This window comes from Coptis chinensis, chromosome 4, assembly GCF_015680905.1.
Source record: "Coptis chinensis isolate HL-2020 chromosome 4, ASM1568090v1, whole genome shotgun sequence".
Lineage (NCBI taxonomy): Eukaryota > Viridiplantae > Streptophyta > Magnoliopsida > Ranunculales > Ranunculaceae > Coptis > Coptis chinensis.
In genome coordinates, this window is record NC_141459.1 from 52,343,838 (window position 1) to 52,354,896 (window position 11,059).

Sequence of the window (11,059 nt, forward strand, 5' to 3'; positions counted from 1 at the left end):
AATCAGATGTAGTTGGAGAAAAATTTATATATAAACAGCCAAAATAAATAAATAAATAAAATAAAAATCATAGATTTAAACCTTTGGTATAGGAGTAGATTTTCGGATATGAAATAGCGGTAGTGGAATACACCAGAAGACATAAGAAACAGTAAAGCACAATCCACTCGACTGTGAGGCGCTGCTCAACCATAACTGAAGAAGAAATTGGTGGAAGAGTGTCCATTCACGGATGAATCACAAAATAAACAAGCATTTCTTGAAAATTAAGCTGTGGACACTGAAAAAGTATTGACTTTGTTTTTTCAAGAATATAAAATTATAATATACGAAGCACCAGTTTGTGCTGGTGAGAGAGGCGGACAAGTACCCCACGAGGTTCTTTTTTTTGTGTGTGTTGTTTTTTCCCGCACAAGAAGTAGGGAATTGTATTGCTAAGCGAAAAAAAAAATAAGGAATTGTTTTAGAATCTAAGAATGTTTGTTACATTACAACTGACTCAGCAAAATCCGAAATAACTCAAATAAGTGGCCTAGTGTGATAGTGTCACTCCGTAGAACCTGACCAAAGTACGCCACCCGCCAAGTGTGTTAGTCTCCAGCTGGTAAGCATTGAGGATGCCCTCTTCCATCTACCTCTGATGTTCCAAGTTGAGTTCCCTCTCCATTCAAACCGAATACAAATCTGGCTCCAGTTCCTTTGTATTGCACACTCCACTGCAAGAGTGATAGCCATGTACCTTTTTGTTGCAACCGCTAATCATTGGGCCAAGACACCAATGATCTGATTGTTACTATCCCTGAATATAGCTCCAGCTCCACTACTGCCTGGATTGCCAAAAGAAGGCCATCTGTATTAATCTTTTTCTCATTACATTGTGGCAGTTAACCACATGACTTCTCTGATAATAGGAGCAGCTCTAGGCTTACACTTGAACCCGAGTCTGTGAAGAAAATTCAGGTCGTGTTCAGTGTTAAACATAATAGCCTTACTCAACCAAGAGGCCACTGATTCCCTGCAGAACTTCTCTTCTTAGCTGAGGCTTCTCAGATTTATTCCTTGTTTTCCGAACCCGAACCATTATTTGCACCACAGCAGCATCCCATGAGTCCTTTATCAATGGACTTCTTAGTCTTCACTGCAGCCATAAAATTCCTTGGGTCTATGTCTGACAACCCTGACCTCAAAAACCCCTGCACCCCATGACCACAGCTGTCTAACTAGAGGGCAGTCCCACATCAGATGTTCAGCTGATTCTGCACAGACAACACCCTGATGCAGTTCTGGCCCCAGCCTTCTTAACCCTATCATCAGAAGGTGCAGCTTTTTGGATTAATTTCCATACAGTGCTGGCAGCTCTAGGGTGTCTATGTTGAGCGCATATCAACTTACACCAACCTACTTTGTTATTTTTCCTTCTCTAAGTGCTCTCAAATCACATTTGGCCACCGAAAAACCATAAGAGGACAAATAAAAACAACTGCACAATTCAACAGAACTGAACTTGAGCTCCATCACCAACATCAAGCCTCTGGAGAAAGACAAGCTCCAACCTCAGCAGCTGTGTAGTTTCGGCTCAATCCATAAAGGGCTGTGCTTGCACATCGGGGGGACAAGTCGTTCAAAGCTTCCATCTTCTAAATAGAAGACTATGGTGTCAAATCACGACGCTTTCCACCCTAGCTTACTACATGCGTCATAACCAAAATATATGCAATTCGATTTGCAGCAACCAGGGAAATGTGAAGTTGAGACAGACATCGAAGAAATACCACCTAAGAACAAGATATGACCACACAAGCTCTCCAACTTCTTCCAGACTAACTTGCTTGGATCGAGCTTGAAGACTTTGCACCCAGTGGTTTTCCATTTAAAATCCTCAACTTCTCTAAAAATGCACAACAAATTCCCGGATAATTCCACAAGATAATTCTTTGCATTTGGGCCAGTAAGTGGTGGGGATTCTGCAACAAGTCTCACAACCGGATGAGGGGAGGATATGTCACAGAGCAGCACTTGTCCTGAGCTGTTGACAGCGTAAAACTGGTGTTTGTAGTATATAATATCATAAAATGCTTCTAGGCAGTTTATTCTGGTCCAAGCTTCATCACCGAATCTCCAAAAGGCCAACACTGAAGGAGCACTATGAATTGCCATAACTACAGAATCAGAAGTTGATGCTGGATTGGCAGGCAAAACAATTTTGTTGATTTTTGAAGACCATGGTCCAGACGGTGTTGGTGTAAGTAATGGCAAACGGATCTCATTATTCACAGCCAAGAATGGATTAAGCAAACGAATTGAGCTTGTTTGTTTAATACCCTGCGCCTCCTCAATAGCAAGCCATCCTTGACTTGAACCTATACAGTGACTATTAAACGGTAAACGTATCTCCTCCAAGTCATAGATCTTTCTTCTCCTTCCAGTAGAAAATGGTTGTACAAACTTAACTTATCTTTCTTGTGGTTGGGAATTAAAAGCATTGGAAGTTGGGGTGGTAGACAATGATAGAGACCATTATGGCGGCAATAGACACGTTTCCATGGCTGGCAAACAGCACAAAACTGAATGCGATCGCTGATGAAGGTCAACTTATTGAGTATCACCTCTAGAAGTTCGTCTGGAAGTTCCAACCAATTGGGGAAGGAGGTTGTACTAATTTCTTTCTCAGTTAAAACTACTACAATCGACTTTAATCTTTCCTTGTTGGGGGAAAATACCTGCGACTGTCTTCTTCTTTTTCTGTTCGGATGTAATGTGCCTTCATTCATCCATCTCCCTTTGCAATCAATACTCTCAATTACCCTTCCCTTTCTCCAAAATACTTCTCCGTCAAAACCAGACCTCATTACTTAAGATCTACTGCAAAATCGAACCTGTAAACTATATTCCAAAAAGGAGGAAAATTAAAAAGGTGTCCTGTGTGTGTTCTAGCAACTCTCCCTCATACTAACATCTGGTTTTAGGAATAAGGAAAGGAAAAGAAAAACTTTTTTTGGCAATTACAAACAATGAAAATTTTCTAAAAGTTGTTATTGAAAAACAAAAGAAAAATCCAAATTTCAAAGAAGACGAAGATAGAGAACTCACATGTTCGTTTAGGGTGGTGGTAAATAACGGAGAAAGATGCTGTGGTGTGTAAATAAGGGAGGCATAAAACCGACACATAATCGTATACATTGTTAGAGCATCTTTAGGAGAGCTACCAAAAAAATACCAAAATTTTGAACCAAACCAAACACCAAACCAAAAAAACACCAAACAACTTTAGGAGTAACATCAAAATTTCACCAAACCAGAAAAACACCAAACAACTTTAGGAGTAACATCAAAATTTCACCAAACAACTACTCGGTTTTGGCAAAACCGTCCCATATAGCCCATGCGGTTTTGCCAAAACCGCCACTAAAAGCCCAACCGACAAAGCCCAGCTTCCTACGGTTTTGAGAAAAACCGCCATGTATCACACATAAACTTTTTTTCTTTTTTTTCTTTCCCAATCTCTGGCGACCGCGCCATATAAGCCCAATGATAATAACCCAAAACTGTAGTTTTAACCCCTTAACAATCATACTTTTAGACCAATTATGTGAGTAATAAATAAGAGTTAACACCGACATTACGTATTTTTATGTATTTCAGCATAAAAGTCAATTATGTGCGTAAATGTGCTACTTTGGCGAGATAAAGGAGCAAAGATTGGTTTCTAAGAAGTTCGTGATAAATGCCAAGATTCAAAGAGACAAAGCCTTCAGAAAGCCCGGCCAAAAGTCGAAAAGTCAACACGCAAGGTAAACTTGACAAGACAAGTCGGTGAGAACTTCAAGACCATATCTTTGGACTCGGACCACTCGAATTGGGCCTACCTTATGCCAAAACGACCGGCACGGAAAGAGCTTTCCAATGGTCCAAGCTTTGGCCAAATCAGAGGAGCAGAAGTGGACGAAAAGTTTGTTGAAGTCAATTCCAACTAAATAACCCTTTCCGGACTGAAAGAATTAGGTTTTGAGCCCGATTTTTCGGCCCAAAACATGGTTCCAAGCCCATACACGATTTTTGGATCTGAAGCATATAAAAACAAAAGTTTAGCTCTTTGTTAAGGGTAGCTAATTAGACCTAAAATATAGATAATTCTAGATCTAGTTTTAATGGTTTTTAATTAAGTTTAGTTTCATTTTCATTCCTTGTTTTAGATTAAACCTCGAAATTATTGTTATTGCTGGATTAGATAAATAAAATAGTAGATTCTTGTTCATTTTGATTTTTGTCATTTACAATTGTTTAGATCTAAATTCCTTTATCACTTGTTATTCATTTCCTATTTATTACCTGAGATTTCAATTATTGTTTAATAAAATTGCATAAGATAGAAGTTTTATATGATGTCTAGTTTTAATTCAATGGGAAATGATAGTAGTATGACTCAAGGCTAAACCTCCATTAGAGGGGGTTGAAGAAGCCTTGATGAAGCTTGATCCTTGTTAACTTAGAAATCGTCGTGAGAGTTTATTCCACTCTAGAAGGTCGTTGATTCGCCATGAGAATGGGTGGACGACCTCACATGCTAGTTATTGATTGGTAGAGATGTCATGTATAATTAGGGATTAGAATTACTAATTTGATATGCAAAGCATTCAATTTGGTTCACGACGAGTCTTTGTTAATTGATTAAGTCGAGTTAAGGTGGATTCAATTCCCTTTAATTCTTCATCTAGATTCAAACCATTAGCATTCTATCATTTCGTTATTCGTAACTTGCTAATTGAATTCACCTTGTAGTATATAATTCCCCTCGTAAATCTCTCATTAGACTTTAGACTGATTAGTTGACACGAAACCATCGCATGCTAAAGAACTAGGAGTGGAACGAATCATTTACTCCCTTATATCTTAATAGGATTGAGAGAAAAATATCTTTGATAAATCTAGCAAAAAGAAGTTTAGTTTTACTTTTGTTTAGAGTTTCATCACTTTATTCATGTGTAGAATTATTCATTTTATCATTATCAAATGGCGCCGCTGCCATCTTAGTTCCCTTTAGCATTGGTTTCATAGTATAATTAGTCATTTTTAAGTCCCATTAAACCTACCCACCCTTGTTTGATTCATACTGCGGTTGTCCGTTTCAGCACTTAAATTTTCCTCGCGAAAATACACGCCTGCGCCCAAATTGAGCGCTACCTGCGCTCAAATGCCTGGAAATTCATTTTTGTACGGAGCGCACCTACGCCCAAACAGAGCGCCACCCACGCTCAAAACACTGGACATCGGACAAGTCTTGAGTGCACCTGCGCCCAAAGACCTGGAACTCTGAGTTGTCCTGAGCGCACCTGCGCCCTCTGCTGAAATTGCCCGATTTCCTCAAGTTTGTTTCAAACTTTCCATTTCTTCAAGTTTTCAGTGTTCTAACTTGTTATACACACTGAGCACGCGTAAACAAGATGCTATTCGTAAGCGAAGCAAGGAGGCATTCAGGTACTCTTTTCTTCCACACCTCGCATCTTCTGTTAGAGGTTTATACTAGTATATCAGGATTGTTTGGAGTGTTGTCGTGTTTAGTTAAGTTTGGTCTTAGCGTTGTATGAGATTAAGGTCTGATCGAACAAAAACACCTAACGTAATTACACGGCAATGTCAACAAGCATGCCTATCTAGTATACCACTCATTGCACCTCTAGCTACTATTCCACATACTCCACCTGACATAATGGCTGAAGAAAGAGAGACTCCTCTCTTCGACTTTTACAGAGCCTTGAGCGATAGCCCTAAATCTTGCATCGTTCTAGCGGACCGATTGGGGATTTTGAATCCCCAAACATATTTAATTTGTTACCCTTTTTTCATGGTTTAAACCATGAAAAACCTTATCAGCACATGCGTAGGATTGAACAAGTCCTTACAACATTCCACCATCCTACGGTTGGTGCGGAACAAATTAAACTGAGGGTATTTTCCTTCACCTTAGCCGATAAGGCGGCGTCTTGGTTAATCGCCCAAAGCCTAATTACGTGGATTCGTGGGCTAAACTTGTTCAAATTTGTTTATCGAACATTTTACCCACCCCTAAAGACGGATGAGATGCTTTCCAAGATTCATTTCTTTTCGACAAAATCCTCATGAATCATTTTGAGGAGGCTTGGAATCATTTCACCGATCTCCTTATAGAGTGTCCACATCATAACCTAGCGAAAGACACGTTAGTTCGTGCCTTTTTCAAAGGACTTCTACACCACCATAAAGAAGTCCTTGACATAATGAATGGGGGTAGTTTCCTAAGTAAAGGAGCCTCGAGAGGCTTACAAATTTTTAGAAGATCAAACTAAAGCAATAATAATGGGGGGGTAGTGATGATATCCCCGCCTCTGCTAGTTCTTCAATGCAGTTAAGGCCGCCGGTATGTTTGAGATAAAACCCGATCCATAACTTAAAAATTTAATCGAATCTCTAACTAAAAAGGTAGAGGCTATTTCTGTTCAACAAAAGCCTATCCCCGTCATGAATGTCAACTCCAACCCATGTAATTTCTGTTTGAGTCCTGAGCACCCTGACTCCTATTGTCCTCTCGCCTAAGAACAACAATAATCAGAGCAAGATAATGTTTGCTCCATTAATAGCTATCCTATTCCTAATGCCCCATGGAGACAAAATCCCAACTTCAGTCGGCAAAACAATCAACAAGTTACACCTCCAGGGTTTAATAACCAAAATGTTAGGCAAGCAAACAATTATAACCAAGCTCCACCTAGGCAAGGACAAGGACAAGGTCAGGAGAATTATAATAATTATAACAACCAAGCGCAACCACGACAAGGTCAAGCACAAAGTCAAGGTAATTATAATAGTTATAATATCAATAGAGGTATCGTTCCGATTAACAATAATAACTGTCACAACCTGCCCATAAATAATCAACGTGAGATAGTTCCAGTCGCACCACCTGTGACTACTACACCTACACAACCGGATCGTATCGACGCCTTTATACAGGTTACCCAACAACTTTTCCAATCAATGACTCAATCAAACCAACGGATCTTACAATCCATAAATCGGGGCATACAACAAGCGGTTAGCCCAAGAGAAAGCCCAACCAAAAGGCGTGTTTCGGGCTGGCGATACCAAACCCTAAAACGGCAAACACGACCTTTGAGGTAAACGGTAATACTAGTACGGAAACTACAACCATAGGTGAGCTAAATGCCATCACCACTCTTCGTTCTGGTAAAGTGGTTGATAACAAAGTAACTATGCCTATAGTTACCCCACCAGTAGTCCGTACACCGGATATCGAACTAGATACCGAAATAGAAACTGAAGAGCCTACCACTGTAGAGGTACCAGTTAAACCACAACCTAAGAAACAGATACCCAAGGTTAGACATCCAGTTGAGCCATACGCTAAATATAGAGAGAAACCACCGTTTCTCCAGAAATTAGCCATGCTAACCAGGGATACAAACTTTGAGGAGATTAGGAACGTTTTCAAAAATCTAACGATAAACCTTCCTTTTCTGGAAGCTATTAAAAAGCTACCTAACCACGCTAAGTTTCTTTAGGAGTTGTGCACTACTAGGCGTAAGACCAACATACCTAAGACGCCTTTCTAACTGAACAGTTCCCAACTTTATCAGAAAATAATTGAATTGTTAAGTACAAGGACCCTGGTTGTCCTACTGTAAAATGCACCTTAGGAGATTCCCACATGACGACCGCTTTATTAGACCTGGGGGCGAGTGTTAACTTACTCCCGTTTTATTTGTATAAACAAATAGGTCTACAGGAAATGCAACCTACAAAAATGACGTTGCAGTTAGCGGACAGTCTATAAAGTATCCTAAGGGTGTAGTGGAAAACGTGCTTGTTAAGGTTCAGGATTTCTACTATCCCCGCAGATTTTGTTATCCTCGATACGAAATCGATAACGACTGCATGCCGATCATCTTAGGGCGTCCCTTCTTGGCAGTAACCGCCAACGCTTATAAATTGTCGCGATGGTAAGATGTCCTTATCTTTTGGCCATCTTTCTGGCGAGGTAAATGTTTTAAAATGATGAAACAGATTACGTAATCGCGTCTATAGATGGGGAGGTTAGCATGATCGAGAGCTTAGCTCAAGATTATTTTAACAACACGTTTCCCAAAAACCATATGTATAAATTCCTTTCTTTTGGAACTTCAGATTATGTAAATGACTCCTACTTAGAGGAAGTCAACACCATCCTTGAGTCCACACCAATTGTAGACCCTTTGGTTGCTCCATATACTAAGTATGAAGACTTACTACCTAAGCAAGTATTCATTACGCAAGATGAGGACCCTGATGAAACATCTATTGACATTCCTTCCACCCCGGTGCTTAAACCTCTTCCCCCGGAGTTAAAATATATTCAACTTGATCCGGATGGTAGTCATCCGGTAATTATATCTTCTCTGTTATCTAAAGATGAAGAGACACGTTTAATCATGGTGATTAGGGAACATCGGTCTGCGATTGGTTGGTCCCTAGCCGACATTAAGGGAATTGACCATAATGTTTGCACTCATCATATCCATTTGGAGGATAACGCGAAGACTTCTCACTAACCTCAGCATCGCTTGAACCCTGCCATGAAAGAGGTGGTTAGGGAAGAAGTCTTACGTTTACTCGATGTGGGTATCATATACCCAATCTCCGATAGCGAATGGGTAAGTCACATTCATGTAGTTCCTAAGAAATCGGGGGTTACCATGGTACGTAACGCTAAGGGTGACTATGTTTTCACATAAGGTCCTATGAAATGGAGAATCTGTATTGATTACAGACGTTTAAATGCTATGACATGAAAGGATCACTTTCCTTTACCTTTTATAGATCAGATGCTCGAACGTCTAGCTGGTCATGCTTTTTATTGTTTTCTGGATGGCTACTCTAGCTATTTTCAGATTATTATTGATATTGATGACCAAGAAAAGACTACCTTCACATGTCCCTTTGGAACGTATGCCTATAAACGAATACTTTTTGGCCTTTGTAATGCTCCTGGTACCTTCCAGCGGTGTATGCTTCATATATTTAGTGACATGGTAGAGCGCTTTATGGAAGTTTTCATGGATGATTTTTCTATTTATGGAGACTCCTTCACAGATTGCTTGTCAAACCTGTCTAAGGTTTTGACATGGTGTGAAGAAAAGAGCCTCGTTTTAAATTGGGAAAAGTGTCATTTCATGGTGAAAAAGGGCATAGTACTAGGTCACATTGTATCTAGTGATGGCATCGAAGTAGATAAGGCCAAACTAGATAAGATAACGACTCTACCTATACCGGTTGTCCATGATATTAGAGCCTTTCTAGGCCATGCGAGGTTTTATAGGCTTTATTAAAGATTTCTCAAAAATAGCTAGGCCTTTAACTAATCTGCTTTTAAAGGATGCCATCTTTGATTTTAATTTTAGCGTAAGTAGGCTTTTGAAACTTTAAAAAAGCATAACCTCTCTGCACCAATTATACAGCCTCCCGATTAGTCTAAACCTTTCGGACTCATGTGTGATGCTAGTGATCATGCAGTTGGTGTTGTCTTAGGACAGAAACTAGATAATAAGTCCACTGTTATTTATTATGCTAGTAAAACCTTAAACGATGCTCAATGAAATTATACAACTACTGAAAAAGAATTTTTAGCTGTCATTTATGTTTTAGATAAGTTTCGTCCTTATTTGGTTGGTTCTAAAACTTTAGTTTACATGGACCATGCAGCCCTTAGGTACCTTCTGACAAAGAAGGATGCTAAACAGAGATTAATCCGATGGATTCTTCTCCTACAAGAGTTCACATTAGAAATAAAGGACAAAAGAGGGGTCGAAAATGTAGTTGCCGACCACTTATCTAGACTTACGAACGACAATGATAGTGATTTTGAGTCCATACCAGACTCTTTTCCTGATGACCATCTGTATGCTATTTTTTCAGCACCATGGTATGCTGACATTGTAAATTATTTAGCGGTTGATGTTATTCCTTATGATTGGTCAAGGAATGAACGTAAGCAGTTCTTGGCCAGAGTTAAGTTATACTACTGGGATGAGCCCTACCTTTTTAAGTATTGTGCGGATCAGATTATTCGTCGTTGTATTCCCCAGTGGGAATATAATGAAGTTCTATCGTTCTGCCACGACAAAGAGTGTGGTGGCCATTTTAGTGGAATGAAAACAGCCGCGAAAGTTCTTCAATGTGGATTTTATTGGCCTACCCTTTTTAAGGATGCCCAAGTGCATTGCAAGATGTGTATTCGTTGCCAATAACTTGGGCGAATCACGAAGTGTGATATGATGCCATTAAATCCAATCATGATAGTAGAAATTTTTGACATTTGGGGCATTGATTTCATGGGTCCCTTCCTTGTTTCCCACGGTTTCATTTATATTCTAGTTGCCGTAGACTACGTGTCTAAATGGATAGAGGCCATGGCTTGTCGTAGCAATGACCATAAGACAGTTGTATTTTTTATTAAGGAGTATATTTTCTGTCGTTTTGGCATTCCTAAAGCCATCATTAGTGATGGTGGAACATATTTTTGCAACAGAGTTGTTGCATCTCTAGTGAAAAAGTATGGAGTTACACACAAAGTAGCAACTCCTTATCATCCACAAACTAGCGGACAAGTAGAAGTTTCTAATAGGGAAATCAAAAAGATTTTAGAAGCAACTGTAAATCCTGATAGGAAAGACTGGTCGAAGCGTCTATCGGATGCCTTATGGGCGTACAGGACGGCTTTCAAAACTCCTATAGGAATGTCTCCCTTTAGACTTGTATTTGGGAAACCTTGTCATCTGCCCGTTGAATTAGAGCACCGTGCTCTGTAGGCTTTTTAACTTCAATATTGATGAGGTGGGTGTCAAACGCAAGTTGCAATTGAATGAGCTTGAAGAAATCCGTAGCGATTCTTACGATCTCACGAAGGATTATAAAGCTAACATGAAACGTGTTCATGATAAGCAAATCTTGCACAAAGAGTTTGTGGGTGGTCAAAAGGTCTTGCTTTACAACTCCCGTCTACATATTTTCCCAGGGAAAGTAAAAACCC

The 11,059-nt window shown here is 39.7% G+C and overlaps 1 protein-coding gene across 1 annotated transcript; it reads right to left on the reverse strand.

The window, feature by feature from the left end:
- Positions 1-1,662: 1,662 nt before the first annotated feature.
- On the reverse strand, positions 1,663-2,849 carry LOC147503913 (F-box protein At2g26160-like). Its single transcript, XM_086605010.1, has 2 exons — positions 2,516-2,849; positions 1,663-2,360 (listed from the first exon to the last, which is right to left on the reverse strand). The coding sequence occupies exons 1-2, from the start codon at positions 2,847-2,849 to the stop codon at positions 1,663-1,665; spliced, it is 1,032 nt and encodes a 343-aa protein (XP_086461136.1).
- Positions 2,850-11,059: the final 8,210 nt, after the last annotated feature.

What these genes read in the sequence shown, in the direction of transcription:
- LOC147503913 (XM_086605010.1), bottom strand. Translation starts at nt 2,849, where the DNA reads ATGAGGTCTGGTTTTGACGGAGAAGTATTTTGGAGAAAGGGAAGGGTA. An exon ending in TGTCTATTGCCGCCATAATG is followed by an intron (nt 2,361 to 2,515) that starts GTCTCTATCATT and finishes GTCACTGTATAG; the next exon opens with GTTCAAGTCAAGGATGGCTT.